Source organism: Macrotis lagotis, chromosome 5 (genome assembly GCF_037893015.1).
Source record: "Macrotis lagotis isolate mMagLag1 chromosome 5, bilby.v1.9.chrom.fasta, whole genome shotgun sequence".
Lineage (NCBI taxonomy): Eukaryota > Metazoa > Chordata > Mammalia > Peramelemorphia > Peramelidae > Macrotis > Macrotis lagotis.
This window is the reverse complement of record NC_133662.1, coordinates 15,130,239-15,151,183: the sequence shown is the minus strand read 5'-3', so window position 1 is coordinate 15,151,183 and position 20,945 is coordinate 15,130,239. Positions and strand designations below refer to the sequence as shown.

At 40.2% G+C, this 20,945-nt stretch overlaps 1 protein-coding gene across 2 annotated transcripts in view; it reads left to right on the top strand.

The window, feature by feature from the left end:
• The window catches only part of LRFN2 (leucine rich repeat and fibronectin type III domain containing 2), a 148,034-nt gene extending 144,517 nt beyond the window's left edge, over positions 1 to 3,517 (top strand). Inside the window, exon 4 of one of the 2 annotated variants that reach the window (XR_012478519.1) lies at positions 2,285 to 2,372. Coding sequence is in view for 1 of the 2 variants with exons in the window: in XM_074236863.1 (XP_074092964.1) it covers positions 2,285 to 3,323 (1,039 nt within the window). In the remaining variant the exon portion in view is untranslated. Of the gene's footprint in view, positions 1 to 2,284 lie in introns of both variants that reach the window. The other variant, XM_074236863.1, reaches the window with a different exon arrangement.
• The last annotated feature ends 17,428 nt before the right edge of the window (positions 3,518 to 20,945 follow it).

Genomic DNA, 20,945 nt, shown 5'->3' with positions numbered 1-20,945 from the left:
ATTTACAGGGACCAATAAGTATTTGGTCCTCATCTCTGATTTCATCACTGGGAGAGTAGAGTTTTTCAGTAGGTTTCCCTAGACAGAATTTAGGAGCAATTACAAAAGAGTGGGACCTTTTGAGATAATCCCAAAGTTGTAGTAAAGGGATTGACTTGGGTAAGGACTAGTATAGTGGAGCACAAGTGCAATCCCAGTTAATAGGAAGGTTTCCAGAGCTCTTTAGTTCAAGAGAAGCTTCAAGCTGCTAAGTAGCTCATGAGGCCAAATCAAGTTCAGCATTATTGTAGTGAGTAGAACACCAGGTTACCTATAGAGGGGGAAAACCTCCTGGTTCAAAAGTAGAGAAGGTCTTGCCTTAATTAATAGTTGACTGGTTTATGCACCAGCAGCTTGAGTGAGATAGGGAAAACCCAGTCCTAAGGAGAAAAAAACAAAAACATGGAAAGTGATAAGCAACACCTGCATTTCTGTAAGCAGATATCAGGATCACCTAAAGAGCCTAACTAGGCATTAGGGATCTCTCAGGAGATAATAGGATCTTTTGAGTATTTAAAAGGCTAGAGGATCAGGTTTATCTATTAACAGTTAGTTTGATGATGGAAGAAGAGTGATTGACTAATAGGTCAAGAGACGTGGGATATATCTTGGCTCTGATACTTGGGATCACTTCACTTTTCTATGACTTAGTTTCTACATCTGTAAAACTGGGGGACTAACTAGTCTATATGTAACATTCATCTTGAACAGCTCATTCATGATACCATTTCATCACTTTGAGAGATAAGAACAGAAGCATCTCCTGCCCAAGGACTTGGAGGTTTTTTCCGATATCCCCTTACAGAGACAAACATGGTACCAGTAGCATAGAAGGGTCTTAATAAATTTCTGTACAACTGTAGCAGATGGAAAGTACATTGGAGTCTTGGAGGAACTTGATCAATTAGAGGCAGAGGAAGTGATGGGAAGATTATTTGGTCCATCTCAGCTCCATAAATCTACAATCCTGCTTTGGGACACTGAGATCAGAGATGGAGCTTGAGTCCCTGTAATACTACAGTTAAACAGTGAAGTAGTATGTGGCCAGAATGTTGGACCTGGATTTCAGATAAAACCTGAGTTCAAATCCATCTTCAGATAGTGACTTGCTGGGTGACCCTGGGAAAGTCATTTTAATCTCCATCAGACTCAATTTCCTCAACTATAAAAAAAATAGGGTTAATGATAGTACCTAATTCCTAGGACCATTATTCAGATAAAATGATATAGTGTAAAACATGTTGCAAACTATAATGTACTATGTAAATGCTAACTATCATTATTACAAACAATAATAAAAATGCAGACTAGTGGGCAGCCCTACATTAAGCTAAAACATATCTGATCTACCCATCTTTCTTCAGTGTCCCTTCTACAAGATGGCATGTAGGATTAGGGGGTGAACAATGGATAGACTGAGTTTACACTAAAGCTAGAAGTTGCAGGTCCCTGGGGGCTTCTCTCTCCACCTTCACTCCTTGTCCTTCTTTCCACAGTGAGGGCAGCTGTCTGCAAGAGGCAGAACCTTTCTTATCAGCTGAGCTTAACTTTCCTACCTCTGTCTTCTCATCCAGGGTGAAAGAGGATTTGTCTCAGATAAGTGGGAAAGCTTCACATTTATTGATGCTTTTCTCCAGCACCCTGAGGGGAAGAACAATGGGTTGGAACATGTATGGACTAGAATACCTCTTTAACCTCTCTCTTCTTTGTCTCACCCCTTTCCCTTTCTGTTACATCCTCTCTATGTCTCTCCCTTTTTCTTTTTTTAATTTATCTGTCTCTCTCCTTGCCTCCTGTTTTCGTTTCTATATGTCTTGTGGCCTCTCTCCTCTCCCTCTTTACCTTCCTGTTTCTGTTTCCTCTCTTCCTGTCACTTTTTCTCTATCCTTCTGTATCTTCTGCCCACTCTGTTCGTCTCTGTGGCTTTTTCTTTCTTGTAATCATATCTTTCTGTCTTTTGTTCTCTCTTTCCCAATTCTTGATCTCTGGCCCTTCTCCCTGGTCTTATGTCCTTACACTCACTCCCTCATCTTCTGTTCTCCTGTCTCTTGCTCTTTCCATTCATTTTCTCTTTCTGCTCTGGCTCTGTCTTTGTCTCTCTCTCTGTCACTGAACCTCGCTGATTGCCTCCTGCTTCTCTCCCACTCCCTCCCTTTCTCTCTTCTCTTTCTCTCCCTTACTATCTTTGTCTCTGGCCTTCACCCAACCTACCCTCTCTGTCTCCCCCCACCCCACGCACCCCTAGGATGATCCCAGCGTCCAACAAGGCCTTCGTTGTGAACAATCTGGTATCGGGGACCGGCTACGACCTGTGCGTTTTGGCGATGTGGGATGACACGGCCACCACGCTCACGGCCACCAACATCGTGGGCTGTGCCCAGTTCTCCACCAAGGCTGACTATGCGCAGTGCCAGTCCATGCACAGCCAGATCCTGGGAGGCACAATGATCCTGGTCATCGGGGGCATCATCGTGGCCACGCTGCTGGTCTTCATCGTCATCCTCATGGTCCGCTACAAGGTGTGCAATCACCAGGGCCCTGGCAAGATGAATGCCGCGGCTGTCAGCAACGTCTACTCCCAGACCAATGGGGCTCAACCAGCGCCTCCGCCACCGCCACCCAACGCGGTACAAAACGGGGCGCTGCCGCAAGTGCACCCCAAGGCGTCCACGAGGAATGAGCGCTTTGGAAGCGGCAGCGGGACGTCCGGGGCTGGGGGGCTGGGGGCCAGAGGCAGCGGCGGCGGCGGCTTGGGGCGCAGCAGCGGCTCCTCCTCGTCCTCCAGTTCCTTGGGTAGCACGGACGGAGCAGGGGGCCGGGGTCCCTGGAGGCTCCCGCCGCCAGGCGCTCGCCCCAAGCCCAACCTCGACCGCCTCATGGGGGCTTTCGCCTCGCTGGACCTCAAGTGCCAGAGGAAGGAGGAGCCCCTGGATTCCAGGACTCCGGCGGGGGCCGGGGCCACGGGGCGTCACTCGGACCGCGAGCCACTTCTGGGGCCCCCGGCGGCGCGGGCCCGGAGCCTCCTGCCTCTGCCGCTGGAGTGCAAGGCGCGGCGCAGCCACTCCTTCGACATGGGGGACTTCGCGGCGGCGGGGGCAAGCTCCGGGGCGCCCGGGGGGGCCGCGGCCCGGGGAGGCCACAGCCCCCCGCGGAGAGTGACGAACATCTGGACTAGGCGCAGCCTCTCGGTCAACGGCATGCTCCTGCAGTTTGAAGACAGTGACCTCGCGGGGCCCAGGGGCGCTTATGGCAGCTCCGAGTGGGTGATGGAGAGCACGGTGTAGACGGCGGCGGCCAGAGAGCGCCCCGTACCCCCTTCTACCTCCCTCTCCCGTCTTCCTCTCCCTTATGTCAATTCAGAACACCCCACCCCACCCCAACCCCAACTGCCACCCTACTCCGCCAGTCGGTGGATGCTGGTAACAAGGTGGAAGAAATCCTTTTTTATATATATATATATATATATATCTCAAGTCAACTCTCGATTATCTGCGTGCACTTTGTGGGTTATCCGAGGGCGGCGTTTACACATGGGACCATCATCCCCATGCTATCCTATTCCCCTCACCACCATCTCCATCTCAAATTCAGGCCTTCTTTCCCCACTATTCTGCTGGTGTACTAGCAAGGAATGCACTGTGATTAGGAAGGAAGAGCTTTCTAATCAATCCTAAATGTCAAGTATAGGAAGTTGTGGGACAAACTGTTGTTTGTGAAGTCACTTTTTTTAAAAACAAAGCTATCCCCTAAAGATCCAACCATGCAGATAATGGAGAGATCACCATATAAAAAGAAAGTTTATGCCCACGGGGCTAAACCAGAGAGCCCCAGAAAGGCCAGAAAGGAAGGATGGCTGAAAGTTGCTCCATGATTTGGAGAGGGAATTAAAATAAACCCACTAACTTCCCCCTCCTCTCACCAAGTGCTGAGGTACCTCCTGCTACCTAACTTCAGCAACTTTTTCCAGGCACGCTACTCTCAAATATCATATCAAGTAAAACCCAGTTTCACAGTTAATTGGGGATTTTTTTTAGGGAATAGAGGGAAGATAACTCCATTTGGGATTAAGGTTTTTTCCTTTTTCCAATTAGGTGGGGCAGAGAGAGCTCCCCAAAATAAGAGACAGAGTCCCCAAAACAACTATATGGATTACACCTAAATAATCTGAGAATGATTGGAGAGGGGGTATTGAGATAAAAGACCATGGATGGGGGATGATTAAAGAATTTTGGGGAAAATCTGAGCCTTTTTAGAATCACAGAACCATCCTGGAAGAGACCTAATAAATCACCTAAGAGATTAATCTATCAGTTGGGGAAATGGAGTCACAGGTAAAAATCACAAAATGGAAGTTAGATCTAGAAGTCAGATTTCCCGATTCTTCAGAGGAAAGTTTCTGTGGTTGTTTCTGCCCTTCCTAATCCTCCCACCAAATTTTGCTGGAACTTTTTTGCAGAGTTGAACATTTGATTATGTATTAGGTGACCTAGGCTGGAACTCACTGAGAAATGCAGACTAGGTTCTACTCACTGTCTTTCCCAGAAAGGACCTCTATTAAGGAACTTAGGGTGGAAAAAAGAAAAGAAATTCTGGGGCTTGATGAAATTCATGTTTTTCTTCCCATATTCCTAGGAAGTGATAGACAATCCACATAGACAAAGAAGGGGGACAGAGAAAGATACACCTTCAGGAAACTGATTTAATATGACTGAGCTTTGGGGGGGAAAGACTTTTCTACACTTTTTTTGACTTTTCTTTTATGTACCTCTTATCTATCTTCCTTTCCATCTCCTCCCCTTTCCTCTCTCCTCCTCTCTCCAGTCTCTTCCACCTTTAACACTTTTCTTTTTTTTTACCCTCTATAATTCTTTCTTCCAGCAGTCCTCATTTTCCTCCTTTCTTCCTATTGGTTGAACTGAGATCATCAGAAAACCTAAAGGCTATTTTTTGTTAACAAAAGTTATTAGTTATTACTGAGGTATGATGAAATATTCCAGTCACCCTAGTGAAACCCATGGAGGGTTGGTTAGGTTTCTTGGGTGGTCTGAGAATGGAGGAAATTTATGAAAAGTTGCCATGTGGATCCAATGTTGGCTTCTAAATGAAATTCCCCTGCTGAATTTATAATAGTATCCCAATTCCCTCTTCCTTCTTCTCTCCTCTTTTTTCCCTTCCCTTAATCTTTCCTCACTCTCCTCCTTTCTCCAATTGTTATATGGTTACCTCCAGCAAAAACCAGTTTCCTCTGATAGGTCAATTAACTTCCCCAGTGTCAAAATAGTGGAAGTTCTAGAGTCAACTCCTCATCACTCAAACTTCGTCAGCTTTGTGTGATTTATGACTAAGTTTGGGGCTCATATTTTTCCTCTCCCATTTACTCTCCCTTATTCAAACATTTCTTCTGTTGCATAGAAGAAGCTGTCCCCAAATTGTACTTTTTCCTATTTTCATTGGTTTGGGCACAAGGTAAGAGACCAGAGAAGGCTGAGTTCATCCCCCAGTGAGCTCACCATATATTCTCTTGCCAGGTTCAGAGTGGTCTGGCATAGGTATGTACTAGCTCATGTATTTTTATGTTTCTTAATTGGAGTTTAGGAAAAATGATTATCCCTGTGATCATATTATTACATTCTTTTCTTTTTGATACAAAATCTATAGTAGTGTACAGTGAAACAAATAGAAAATAGCAACCACAATTCTTGGGGGAGAAGAAAAAAGGATATTTCTCCTGTTTCTGAGATCATCATAATCTCCTCTAAATGTTCTATGATGCTACAGGCAATGATTTAGAATAACATTTTGGGCAGCTATGTTTAGATATTCTCCTCTTCATAAAGCCTCCTGCCCAATACCTATAAACTATTAGGGGACCTAAGGAAGAATTTATGAATGAACAATTCGAATCTGGAGTGATCAGTGTTCTATACATTCTCATATCATTCTCTTCAGGGCTTTCCACTTGTATGAGTTCAAGTTCTTCCACAATTTTGGTGGATCTGCAGTCTATGGCTCTCAAACACTAAAAGGTATCCTGACCAAGGGGAACCCTTTTCCCTTTAGTTCACCTGACTTCTTCACTCTCACCTTTATATGGAAACTAAGAGAAAGCACAAACAAAACTCACCAAAGTATAAGCCAAGAATTTTTCATTCTAATTTAATAATGCCTAGTTAAAGATTTTTTTTTATGAGACACCACTCACATTGTGTTTTTTTACTAGTATGAGAACCCGAGTAGTTATGGGATGGCTTAGTTGGGTATGGTTACATATGGTCACACCTAAGCAAATCTGTCTGAGGGGAGCAAGTGACCTAGAAAGATACCAGTAATAGAATCACAGGCTTATAGGATTTAGGGTTAAAAATGACCTTGGATGTCATCTTGTCCAATCCCTTTATTGTAGAGAAGAAATTGAGGTCACAAAAAAGAGTGTTCAAGGTCACACAGTAAATAACCAAGCTGGAATAAGAACCCCTAAGTCCCCTGCCTTTAGAATCAATATTCATTTTGTTAATGCTATGCAAGGTCAGGGGCATCTGACAGCAGGTAGCAGGCAGAAGTTGGAGGCTGACAAGTGGGTCACTGAGTATATTGAAAAGGGCCAGTTAGAAAATGTTCCAAGAGTTAGGCAACAAGGGGCTCTAAGGGCAGGCAATGAGGGTTCAACCAAATATACTCTATGTCATGGAGCAGTAGGAACAGTTTAGTGTTAAAAAAGAGTGAAAGATACATGAGGGAAAAGAAGGGCTATAGTCAGTAGATTAAAGTACACAGCACAGAACTGATACTTAATAATTGTTTGATTTTTTAAGTTAGAGGCTAGATGGAACAATAGATGAAGTACAGCCCCTGGAGTAAGGAAGACTCATCTTCCTTTCAGACATTTCATAGCTGTGTGACCTTGGACAAGTCTCTTAAAACTGTCTCAGTAAAATGAGCTGGAGAAGAAAATGACATGTATCTTTTCCAAAAACAATTCTAAATGGGTTCACAAAGAGTTGGATAGGTCTGAATAACAATAAAATGATGGACTGATAGGTTTAGGAGAACAGAACCCTGACTAGGGTAGGTAGACCAGTATTTTGTTCCAGGATGTCAGCATCTGTTGAAGGGAAGGCATCCCCAGTAGCACTTAGTTGACTTCATGGTCCTCTGCTAGCATGCAGCTATGCCATGTCCCTCAAAGGATAGGACTGAGGGCATTCCTTGCAGGATCCTTTTGCATTGTACCCCTCTCTCTCTAAATCTTTCCCCATTGCTGGGGTAAAGGAGTAAAAGAAGTTCCTATTTACAATGAGGGAGTTTGGTGACAAGGGATGAGGGAAGACACCAGGAGCAGATACAGGTCAGAAACAATGAACGACAATGATGGCTTGATGTTTCTGAGCTGTGAATTTAGGTGTCTGCTTACTCTCCCAGCCTGGGGACAGAATTGTCCTAATTGTCTAGGGGGTATAGTTGAAGATTGAGTCAAGTGACTGAAAGATTGAGACAGGATGATGTAAATTCATAGTAGAGGTTCTTAAGTACTGTAGAGTTCTTTTGTTTTCCTTTGACATAATTTCCACTAAGAAATTATTTCTAAATGACTGACTCTTTTCATTTTTATCTATCCCCAAACTTAAGAGGTGATATAATTTCAAGGTGACACAATTGTTTTGTACTTTTTTGTCTTCCATTTTCTGTGGAGGTGGAAAAAAGACCCTAGATATAGAAGTGAAAGGAATGTTAGAGATCAGTTCAATTACTCTCAAGAAAAATCTATTATATGCCTACTATGTATCAACTACTGTGTTAGGGATAAAAAGACATGACCAAGTTAGACCTTTCCAGTACTTATATTTAGCTGAACCTTTCTTTGATCGAGGAGGAATGTGAAGTCCAGAAAGAGGCAACAGTTTGTTCAAGGTCAAAAGACATCCAGGGTACAAAACAATAGAGGAAAAATTATAATTCAAGTCCTCTAGTTCCAGATCTAGCTTTTAGGGATCACAGGTCCAAGTTACCCTTTATCTATCTATGCCCGTGATGCCCAGCCAGTTAGGTATGGTTCTGGTCATCCCTGCATGAACTGGAATTTTGGCTCTGGCTTCTGCAAACAGCTGCTATGAAAAGCAACAAAGCCAAACAAAAACATTTTTTCCAAAGGAAAAGCCAGTTTACAGACAACAGCTCTGCAGAGACATACTCAAAGGCAACATAAGCAGTTTACAACATCACACATGGGGGATGAGTACCAGTCATTCAGGATTACGGAGTTCTACTAAGAAGCAAAGGCTAGGAGGAGAGGCCCTTCTTTCTTACAAGGAAACACTTAAAGTCTCTACCATCTACATAGCAACATCAGTTCCAGGCAAACTGCTTCTGCAAAGAACCAGGAGGAGTATTATAAAACAACAGCAGCAACAACAACAAATGAATTTTCTCCATTTCATGGTTTTAAAACTGCTTCTTACTTTTAAAATCAAGCTTCCAGCTTCTCAGCTAACGTGGTTATAATTAGTTCCCAGATTTCTGAACTGATCAATGCTTCCAACAGGGCTCCTATTTCATCATGCTTGAAGGGACCTTAGAAACAATCTAGTCTTCCCTCTACCACACCCTATCCCCAATCATTTTAATGATGAGGAAATCATGGCTCTGAAATGTTAGAGTCACATTGAAAAATCAAGAATTTGAAGGAGAATCAAGATTTGATTCTTTTCCCTTTACACCTCAAACCAGTGCTCTTACCAATATCAAACAACTGCCCCATTTACTTCCCAACTTCAAATCACTCTTGCAGAGAAGGGGTGGCTTATCCTGGAATCAGAATGAGAAAAAAGGATTTTTATGCCTAAAATGATTTTCATTCTCAAAGAGAGGCAGCTTGGTTTCTGGAAACATTGCTACAACCTTCCTCCTCCATGTTACCCTTGGTGGCTCCATGTCTTTCGTTGCCTTGGGCAAAAGAAAATTTGCTCACCCCCCCCACTTTTCAGTCTCCCTTCCCTAGAGTCCCTGGTTTTCCTAGAACAGACAAAGTCCTGGACTTTTTGGGGAGCAGCCCTCATCCCACAGAGACCCAGTTGCTACCTTCCTCATCTTTCTTTTCCTCTACTAGGTAGCTCAGTGGATAGAGAGGTAGATCTAGAGTCAGAAAGACCTAAAGTTAAATCCTGTTTCAGGCACTTATAGCTGCTGACCCTGGACAAATCACTCAACTATTGTTTACCTTGGTTTACTCAACTGTAAAATGAGAATACTAATAGCAACCTCCTAGACTAGTTATAACAAATGAAATAAAGTCTCTAAATTGCTTAGTATAATGCCTGAGACATAGTAGCACTTTATAAAGTGCTTCTTGTAAGACAGAAACTGAGGATAGTGAGGGTGTATAGTCAGAAGCCCTCAGTATGAACATCTAACAACTTCTTATGCCTCTCCCTTGTCATCTAAGCTAGAGAAGAATTACCATTAATGTCTAGTAGGCACCTGCTACAACCCTGACAAAGTCAGTGGAACGATACCCTTCACTTCCTCCTCTGAAGTGGAAAGATCTTGCCTGAATTAGCTCCTCCACTATTCAGATAACCTCAATCTTCCAAGATGATGGTTGGTCTAATACCTCACCTACCAATCACCAAACGATTAGAACTATATCTTGCTCCTGAGAAAAGTCACTTAATCAGTCAACAAGCATTTTTAAGTATTACCTATGTGCTAAAAGTAGGTGGGTGGCACAGTGGATAAGGTGTTTGCCTGAGTCTTCAATCAGGAAAACCTGAGTTCAAAGCTGGCCCCAGACAGTGTTTTCCTCAGTTTCCTTGTTAGTAAAATGAACTGGAGAAGAAAATGCCAACCCCTCCAGTATCTTTGCCAAGAAAACCTCTGAACTAAAGCAGGTGATTATTTTTGTTAAATAAGTGCATAGAAATGAGTCAAAAAAGAAAGACAATCCTTGCCCCAAAAGAGTTTACATTCTAATAGAGAAAGTAACAAATGAAAAGAAATTGAAAGGGGAGATGGAAGAGGGACAAGATAAATATACCCATCTCAGGGGCAGGCTAGAGAAAGTCTCCAGAAGAATGTGACAAGGGTATTGTCCTTAAATGGAGATTCTGGGAGGAACTATCCAATCCTGAAGGAGGGGACTGTTGAGGCCGAAGATACTTCAGTGGTATGAATTCTAGGACTGAAATAATCTTTCAAGATACAGAGTTTTCTAGGGTATGGTGAAGAGGTCCAAACGTACAACCTGTTAAGATATTAAGAGGTAGCTAACCTCAATGGGCTCCATTTAAATAGATGTTCTAATTCCTCCCAAAATCCTTTTTAAATTTTATGTTCTTTTTTGGGGGAGGGGGAGATTTTGACCTGTACTTTCATTGCCTTGACTCTATTAAGGAAATTCTACTAACGCAGATCAGAAACTATTCTGTGGGGCAGCGAGATGGTGCAGTGGACAGAGCATCAGCCCTGGAGTCAGAAGTACCTGAGTTCAAATGTGACCTCAGACATGTAATAATTGCCTTCCTGTGTGACCTTAGGCAAGTCACTTAACCCTATTGCCTTGCAAAAAAAACAACAAAAAAAGGCAAACTATTCTGCAACTTTTAGTCTTAAGCAATTACTTGAATCACTGAATGCATGTCTTCCTTATTCCAAAACTGATTCACTATCATTACATCACTATCCTTTTTGCAGTTTATAACACCAAACTAACTTAAGGGTAGAAAAAAATCCCTAATTTTTTTCCTCAAGGAAAGAACACCCCCCACCCCTTAACAAGATGGGAAGTATTAGGGGTGGCTAGGTGGCATAGTAGATAAAGCGCAGGCCTTGGAGTCAGGAGTACCTGGGTTCAAATCTGGTCTCAGACACTTAATAATTACCTAGCTGTGTGGCCTTGGGCAAGCCACTTAACCACATTTGCCTTGCAAAAACCTAAAAAAAAAAGATGGGAGGTATTAGCCCAAGACAGGGAAGATGGGGTGATTTAAAAATGTTAAAAGGTGGAAAAGTCCTTCAGTAATAGGGAAACCAAGAAGAAAAATCTCCTTGAGGAAGATGCTACCCAGAGAGATTTTCCAAATATCTAATACCATAGGACATTTAATGAGAAGCACTGTACCAAGCATCTGAACTTTTTGTCTAGCCTCAAAATGGGCACCAGCAGGACCTAGTCATAATGTAGGCTTGTAAACATCACTAGGGGAAGCCATTCAAGAACAATTATAGAGAAGGGTCCCTGAGAGATAAATAATAGGGTCAGAGGATAAAGACAGTGAGATAGGAATTAATCCAGTAAAAGAAATAGTGAGAAATAGAAATGGAGAATAAGAGAAGATTTTAGAGTTGAAAGAACTTGAGGGGTTGTATAATGAAAGCATCATTTTACATATATATGTATACACACACACACACAGAACTCTGAAGCTTAGAACAGTGAGTCTAATTTTCCAAGGTGGTAAATGTCAGAGCCAGGATTCAAAGCCAGGTCTACCACACTGTATCAAGTGATTCCTTTGACAAAGGATATAAACTCTGAGTAGGCAAAAATATGAAGAAGAACAAAAAGATAAAATAGACAAAGAGAAGGTAGAGGCAAAGAGAATAGATAGAAAAAAGCAAAGAAAATGCAAATAGGGAATCAAGTAATCAAATCAGCAAATATTTATTAGGCACTTATATATCAACAATGTGCAAAGTGCTGGGCATATATAGAAGTAAAAGAAATGTCTTCCTTGTCCTCAAGGAGATTAAATTCTAATAGCAGAAGATCACCTTTACAAAAGAATTGAAAAGTTGGACTGGAAGCTTGGGTAGGAAGAGAAGGCAGAAAGACAATAAGAGAAACAGAAAGAGAAGATGATAACTCAATCCTTCATTCCCAATTTCCCAGGTTCTCTCAGAATAATTTTAGGCATTTCAGTCATCCAGTGGGATTCTGCCCACATCTGGACTGATGTAGGTGAAGTCACAGCAGGGAAGCAGCAGATGATTGAAAGTTTCAAAGCTGTAATTACTTTTCAGTGACCACAGTCCTACCAAGGGTCAGAGATAGGTTGGGCTATGTTTTGAGTCTTTATATGCATTCTAGAAGGCCTTGTACAATTCAACAAACATTTATTAAGGGCTACTTACTTTGAATTTGGGCAGCTAGGTGGTGCAGCAGATAGATAAGAGTGCTAGGTCTGAAGTCAGGAAGACTCATTGCACTTACTAGTTCTGTAATTAAATCCAATTTGCTTTATTTTCCTTATCTGTTAAAATACACTGGAGAAGGAAATGGCAAACCACTCCAGTTTTTTTCCCAAGAAAACCCCAAAAGGGATCACAAAGAATCAGACATGACTGAAAATGACTAAACAAATATTCCAGGCACCATATTAAGTACTTTATAAATAAATCATTTGATCTTCACAACATTTTGCAGTTCTGGAAACTGAGACAAACAGTTATAAAGCTAGTAAGCGTCTGGAGTTGGAATTAAGCTCAGGTCTTCCTGACTCCAAAGTAGCAAATATCTAATTTATTGTTGATTACTCTTAATCATTCTGGTAAACTTATTGCTAGCTTTTGACTTAATGGAGCTGAGTAGCTCAACATATCTTCTGAATTTATAGTTCCTTCCTGTCAGACATTCTATGATGAAATCTTGTATGCTGTCTAATACAGCCCTGAATATATGTAAGTCCATAGGAAGATCTGGAGTGAGTTCAAGAATAAAGGCTTGAGAAATTATACAATGTAATCCCCATGCTTTACAGAAAAGGAAACTAGATGCTTTCTGAAATGAGTAGTGTTTATCTTCAAGACTGAAAAAAAAGAACCCAACAATACATTCAACCATGCAGTCCTAAAATTACTTAATTCATAAGATTTAGTGAAGAGTAAAGATACCAGTTCTCTCTTCTGAACCAGCTAGTTTTGTAGTAAAGGTCCAGAGAACAGAGTTGATCAGATTTAAGTAAAGGAAAATATTTAGAGACTGAAATTTAAAATATTAGACTAGACCTAAGATATTATCTAGTCCAACTATCCCATTTAACAGATAGATAAACTGACACCCCCAAAAATCACACATCAATCTATGGAAGAATAAATAAAAACTTGATCTATTCTATTCCTCCACTTCCCCCTCCCCCCCACCCCTGCTTTTTTCCTACTACATCTTACTGCCCTTAGGATGCTGCAGCTTTTTTTGTCACACACTTGACAGGATGTCAGAACTGGAATGGACAGAGATTGTGATCATTGGCAATTTAAAAGTTTTATCTTACAGAGAAGTGGAAGCTTAGAAGCTTATATGAGTTAGGGTCGTTTAGACTACAAAATGAATAAAAGTTTTAAGGGAGGGGAGTGGGCTAATAGTTATCTTTAATATCTTGCAAAAGCTGTTGTGTGGAAGAAGTAATAGATATTTTCTGTTCAGTTCCAGAAGGAAGTACTAGGATCAGTAACTGGTGGGAATTCCAGAGAAGTCGATTTTTATACAATGTAATGAAACATAGTCTAAAGGGTGGAGCTATTCAACAACAGATCAAGCTGCCTTTTAAAAAGTAATGAGCTATCTACCTAAGGAAGTCCTGAAGCAAGATGGGATGATACAGAGACTCTTGTATTTCATAGGAAATTGGAACAGATGACTTCTAAGATGCAGATCCTCTCCACCCTAACATCTTTCTAAGGGGTGTGTGTGTATGTGTGTTTATGAATTGTGTGGCTTTTGTCCTTGTGCCTACTAATCAACCCCAACCATAAGGAAAGAGAATCAGAGTTGAAAAAGACATTTGCAATCATATAGTTCAATCAATTTCTGAAAAAAAAATCTTCTGAAATCCATATGCCTTTTTCCCAAATCCTGGAGGGAAACTATCATGCTTCTGGCAAAGTCCTTCTAGTCATCTAGATTCATAACTGCAGAGTCCTTGTTTCTTATCTCTTTTTCTCACTGTCCTCCATCCTTCTAGATCCAGTATTATTTAAGATGGATCAAATATTTACAATGTGCTTAACACAAGTGCCTGGAACAGAGGGTTATTTTTGAATTTAGATTAAGATCAATATCAATCAATAATCTTGTCTTTATGCATTAAGAAAGTGTTGTGGGAGGAGAAGGCATAAAGTAGACTTAGGGATGGGGGGTTGATTACCAATGATCAAGTTAATCAGTGAACTTGAAATGCCTGTGGGCAACTGATAGAACTAATGGGGAAGTAAAGTGGCTTTCTCCTCCTAAGTTGATGATATTTTTGGTAGGGCAGAAGCTAATGGCAATAGTTTTTTATCAACATACTCCTCTCCTGGGAAAATATCAGAGAGGAATTATCATCATCATCATCATTATAGCTAATACTTATATAGTACTTATTATATGTGCATATATGTGTATATACACATATATATGACACTGTGCTAAGTGCTTTGCACTCATTAGCTTATTTGATACAACAACCCTGGGAGGTATTATTATTATTATTATTATTATTATTTTATAGATGAAGAAACTGAGGCAAACAGTGGTAAAGTGACTTGCTTCAGGTCATACGTAATAAGTATCTAGGGGCAGTATTTGAACTCAGGAGTTCTTGATTTCAGGCCCACTGCTCTATCTACTGAGGCACACAACTGTTCTGTAATTAACCAGGTTGGATTCTGTGATCAAGTCATAAAGAAGATTGAATCTGATTCAAGTTTCTGGGAAGGAAACTAGTATCTAGAGGGAGGAAATGATTTGTCAATGACATACTGTGATTCAGTGGTAAAAGTAGGACCAGAATCTCTGCCTTGGATTCTCAATTCAATGTCTTTTCTCCTATATTATTTTTCTTGGAGAAGAAAAATTGATGATGATGATGACAATGAGGATGATTTGATTTGAGTCTGATAATTTCACTTGTGTAGGGATCTTACAGGTGAGGAAACTCATTGGATCAGTACTCTCACTGAAATTTAAACCTTTTTGAGATACATTTGGAACATTGATCTACCCAGCATCACAATCAATGTGCATCAAAGGCAAGAATTAAATTCACATTATCATGACTTTGAGGCCTGTTTTATGTATGATCCACTCTGCATCTCATGATAATGATGTAATTAGACAAATTGTGCTTGGGTCATATGTTATAAATTGTAAAACTGTGAGGGACCTTACAGATAATCTACTCCAACTCCCTCACTTTACAGGCAAGTCTCAAAGCAAAATAAATGACTTACCCAACATCACACTGCTGGTTAAGAAAGGGAATAGGATGTAAAATAAGGCTAGAAGAAATCAAGATGATCATTTAGTTCATCCCTCTGTCTATATGTGGATTGTCTTAAGTTAATTGTTGTGAAGGACAGCCAGACTGTGAGATGGCACAGTTATGACTAATCACCTAGAAATGATTAATAGCTACTGAGCTTTAAGAGCACTGTGGGCTGTGACCAAAAAACAAGGAAAGAGGGACTCCAGCCAGATCTTCAAATTAGTCAGAGATGACAAGTGAACGGAATAAGCCAGGTGGGGAATGACAGAATCATAGAATGTCAGAGTTGGAAGAGACTTAAGAATATATAGTTAGAACACAAAACATAGAATGTCATAGCTGGAAGAGACTTAAAAATATACAGATAGAACATAAAACACAAAATGGCAGCAGAGGAAAAGGTCTTTAGAGCATGTACTGATAGAACCCAGAATATTAAATGTCACAACTAGAAAAGACTAAAAGATCACATAGTGAAATTTCTTCATTTTTATAAGAGAAACTGAGCAGTGATCTAGCATTAATGGATTGTGAATTACAAATTTGAAGTGAGTGGTCCACTGTTCCCAACTCTGTGTCTGATACTTTGAAGGAGTATATATCAGGGTCCCCAGGTTTGCTGGATAAATGGAAGTGATCTGGTTCCTTCTCCATCTTTAGGGCTATAGCCACACATATGTCTATCTCTTGGGAGTGTCACTTACCATCTAATCAATGAGGACTGTCAGCCCCTAAGACTCCCTTTTGCTGAGGTCCAGTTCTGTCAGTGGATCAAGTATTTGTTTGGTCTCATCAATCAATAAATATTCATTAAATACCTAATAGAAGCCAGCTACTGTGCTAAGTTCTGGTGATACAAAAAAGAAGCAAAAAGGTTATCCATGCCCTCTAGGGGTCAATATGGAAACAAATATATACAAAGCAAGCTACATTCAGAATAAATAGGAAATAATTAGCAGAGTGAAAGTGTTTGACTTAAGGGGAATTGGGAAAGACCTCTTTTAATATAAAAGAGGAGATTTTAATTGAGTCTTAAAGAAAGCCCAAGAAGGCAATAGGTGTGGTTGAGGATGAAAAATATTCCAGGCATGGAGGACAGACAGAGAAAAATGCCTAGAGTCAAGAATTGAAGTGTCTCATTCTTGGAACAGCCAGGAGGCCAATGTCACTGGAAGCAGTCTACTGAAATTCTATAAGATTCATTATCACTTAGAGAGGCAGCCAACAGATAGTGAGACTTTTTGGGGGGGAGGGGGGAGGGGGAAGGAATATTGCAACCTATGAACATCATGAAAATTCATGGAGGGATTATAGGAAGTAGGACTGGAAGGGATCTTAGAGTTGACAGAGAAGGAGGAAAGGGAACAAGTATTTATTATATTATAACTCTGTTCCAGGCACTTGTGTTAAGCACAATGTAAATATTTGATCCATCTTAAATAATACTGGATCTAGAAGTAGAAAACTCAAGTTTGAACTTCATTTTAGTCACATTTCAGTGCACCTTTGAACAATCATTTCATTTTTCTTTGAACTTCAACTTCTTTCATCTCTAAAGTGAGGGATTTAGGCCAAATGACTTCTAAGATCCATTTTCACTCTCTCTCTCTCTCTCTCTCTCTCTCTCTCTCTACATATATATATATATATATATGTATATATTTTATGATCATTGTTGGCTTATAGATATACAATTCAGCCATCTGTCCTCTCATTTCACAGATAGGGGAACCAAGATCCAGATAGATGAAGTGATTTGTCCAAGATTACATAAAGTAATTCTGAGCTGCAGTGGAGCATACATGGAGATGAAAATATAGATCATTATTAGCAATAGCATGCACATATGTGTGTCCACATACATATATATGTATATATATATGTTTTCTAAAAGCATTTTCCATTTATTATCTCATCTGATTCAACAACTTCATGAGGTAAGTGCTGTTATTATCCTTATTTTACAAATAAGAAAAAAGACTAAAAGAAGTTAAATGATTTGTCCAGGGTCATATCAGCAGCAGAATTATTCTTTGTCCTCAACTCTTAGTCTTATTCAGTCGATCAGTCAATGAACATTTGCTAAATACAGCTTTACACCAGATACTTCACCAAACTCTAGGGGTGCAAAGAAAGGTAAAACATCCTCCCCCTTCTCAAGAAGTCCATAGTCTCAGGGAGGAGATAACATGTAAGCTACTTTGTACAAATAAGTGATAGATAGGATAAAGGGGAGGTACTAGAATTAACAGCAACCAAGAAGGGCTTCCTAGAGAATATGAGATTTTTAGTTGGGAATTGAATGAAGTCAGAGGAATCCAGAAGTAGGGTTAAGGAAGGAGACCATTCCAGACTAGGAGACAAGTAGTGAAAATGACCAGAGTCTACAGATGGAGGGTTCTGTTCACAGAAAAGCAAGGAGGCCAGAGTCAATAAGAGGAAAGTATAAGGTATAAGAAGACTAGAAATGTAGAAAGGGGTTGGGTTAGGAAGGCCTTTGAATGTCAAATAAGGGATTTTATCTTTGATCCTAGGAGTGATAGGGAGCCATATGAGTTTACTGAACAGGAACATGAAATGATCTGACTTCATTGTTCAGAATACAGAAATCACTTAAGCATGTTCAATATGACAGGTGTTAAGGAAGAACTGTCCCCCAGTCATCTCTTCGAAAACAACAGCCATCACCACAACAGCAACATTTACATGTGCTTTCTATGGGCAAAGTGACATATATATTATACTTATATGTTATCTCATTTAATCCTCATAATAATCCTATGAGAATATTATTCTCATTTTTATATAAGAAGTAGCTGATGCTAAGAGAGATTAAATGATTTGCTTAGTGTTATACAGGTAGAATGTGATTGGGGTAGGATTTGAAGTTATACTTTCTAGACTCTAATAATGGCAACCACATCAATAATGATAAATAACATGTTTAGAGTGCTTACTATGTATGCAAAGTACTAGAAAAATACCATCTCTTTTGATCCTCACAGCAACCCTTCAAGGTAGGTGCTATTATTATAATACTCATTTTAGAGATGAGGAAACTAAGACAAATAATGGTTAAATGATTTACTCCGGGTCACACATCTAATAAGTACCTGAGGCAGGATTTGGACTCAGGTTTTCTGCCTTCAGCTCCTGTACTCTATCCATTAAATCACCTACTTATCTCAATAGCTCAATTAAATTCTAAATCTCTATATGCTATCTACTAAATCACCTTCTACCTACCTGCAATATTAAAGACAAGGCACCATATATCAGAGATACAAAAATGGAATTAATGAACAAAATAATCTCTACCCTCCAGAAGTTTACAATCTGGACTGTAACAACTATGGGGTAGGGATGATCAAATATGATGCAAAGTTGAGTGTGATTGAGACAAAGGAGAAATGTGAAGTGCTCTAGAAAATTTGAATGGAAGGGCATTCAGGGGGACAGCTTGGAGGAGATGACACTGGAAGGAGAAATGTTTTAGAATGGAGAGGAGGAAGAAGCACATTATGTAAGTCTGGGCTTGTTGGAAGGTTTTTCTCATTCTATGGAGGAATGTTCTTTTCAGTGTCCAAGGGAACAAGAACACAACAGGTGTTTTCAAGCCAAGGACAATGATGGTGAGGAAAAGCATGATCATATCCAGTGTTCGTACCACCATGGGAGCTCAAGTGTCTCTGGATTCAGAGTCAAGCTACCAAAGTCAATGTCTTTAACAATCTATGAAGTCATGGATGTTGAACCCATCACCCTTGTTTGCACTGCTTTGGAAAGGAGAAGAGAAAGATTCACCCTAGAAGAAAAAAAGAATAGAGAGCTAGCTTTTCTCATATCAGGTTCTTCCATATGAGAAAAACCATGAAAATGGGATAGAAAATGGAGAGTGACTCTTCTGATCTTCCTGGAGGAAGTGATAGTGCCCATAACATTCTAGTCATTTCTCAGAAAAATTTATACCAGTTTCCCTGGCATGGAGAGAAGGAAAAGGGAACACATGCACATACACACACTTGCACATATACCACAAGGTACTTGAACCCATGCTTAATCAAAAGAGCATTATATTTAGAGATAGCCTGCATTCAAATTCTGTTTCTGCCCTTTTGAGCTGTGTGACCTTGGATGAGTAATCTTCCCTTTCTAGGCTTCATTTTCTGCAAGGATTCAAAGGAGTGATCAGACTAAAGAGTCTCTAAGGCCTCTTCAAGTTACTGTTGCTTTTGTGTCCCATTATTTTACCCAATACACAAGATGGAATACTCCCATACCAATGTGGAAGACACCCTGCCTGGCATCAGTAAGTCAGGAGTTGTGGTTTCCAGGTCCAGTTCTTCTGTTAGTTCATTTCATTAACTTAACCAAGTCTCTTACCCCACTCTGGGCATTAGTTTCTTCCCTCTTATAATTAGAGGTTTATACAAAATAATCAAACATTTAAAAATTTTTAAGGTTTTCTTCATCCTGTTAGGTTAAGAGTACAAGCATGATCATGCCCACTTTTCAGATGAAGAAACTGAGAATCAGAGAAGGTGATTAAACTGAACTTGGCAGGGATTCAAATTTAGGTCTCCTGATTTTAGATTCATTACTGTTTCTTCTACACCCCAATTGTCCCATGGTCTAAGTCACCTTCAAATTAATGTTTAGTATCTAGCCACCAGGCATATTCCAAAGATTCCAGTAGGGAGGAAGACAGAATAAATTAGGACTTAAGCCCCTGCTTCTGCTCCCTCCTGCTCCCTACCCCAAAAGACAATTACCCCATTACTCCTAGAGGAATCTCTTGGTCCAATCCCCACCTCCAAAGCAGATAATCATCCTACCTTTTCCAGTCTCAGAACTGAAGCAGCCTGTTAGGGATGGACAGTTATATTTAGTAAGTCCAAGCAAGCCACTAACCAGAAAATATAAGATCAATCCAACCACCTTCTGGAGAGTCCTGCAAGGGCTGGGTACTCAAGTCTTTTTTTTTTAAATCAAATCTTTCATTTCTCCAGGCAACCTACACAAAGAACCTGTCAAAGAAACAGATCCTGGCACTAGAGATTTTTAGTTTCAGCATTAAGGTTCTATTTTCTGTACTGCATTTCTACCAAGTTGGGTAATTACCAATTAGTCCACCAAGAGAACCCTAGTCTTTAGAATCAGCCAATTTAGAAGACCCATTTATCTCACCCAAGGTCCAAACACTCATTTCTGGGGTGAGGCTATAGATTTTAAGTCTAGCATGTGAGATAATTCAAGAATTTTTTTTTAAAAAACCTTAGGGGCAGCTAGGTGGTGCAGTGGATAATGCACCAGCCCTGGAGTCAGGAGTACCTGGGTTCAAATCCAGTCTCAAACACTTAATAATTACCTAGCTGTGTGGCCTTGGGCAAGTCACTTAACCCCATTTGCCTTGCAAAAATCTAAAAAAAAACCCCAAAAACCTTAAATTCTATATAAATGTTAACTAGCATGTATATGCATATATAGTATATATAATATATTTATATACAACATAGATATATAAATAAGCCATAAAAAAACATTTATCATAGGTGTGTTGTATGATAAGAGAGGCAGTTTGGTGTAATAGATAGAAGACCAGGTTTCAGAGTCAAAGGCCTAGGTTCAAGTATTACCTTTGATATACATTGATTAGAACCACAAGCA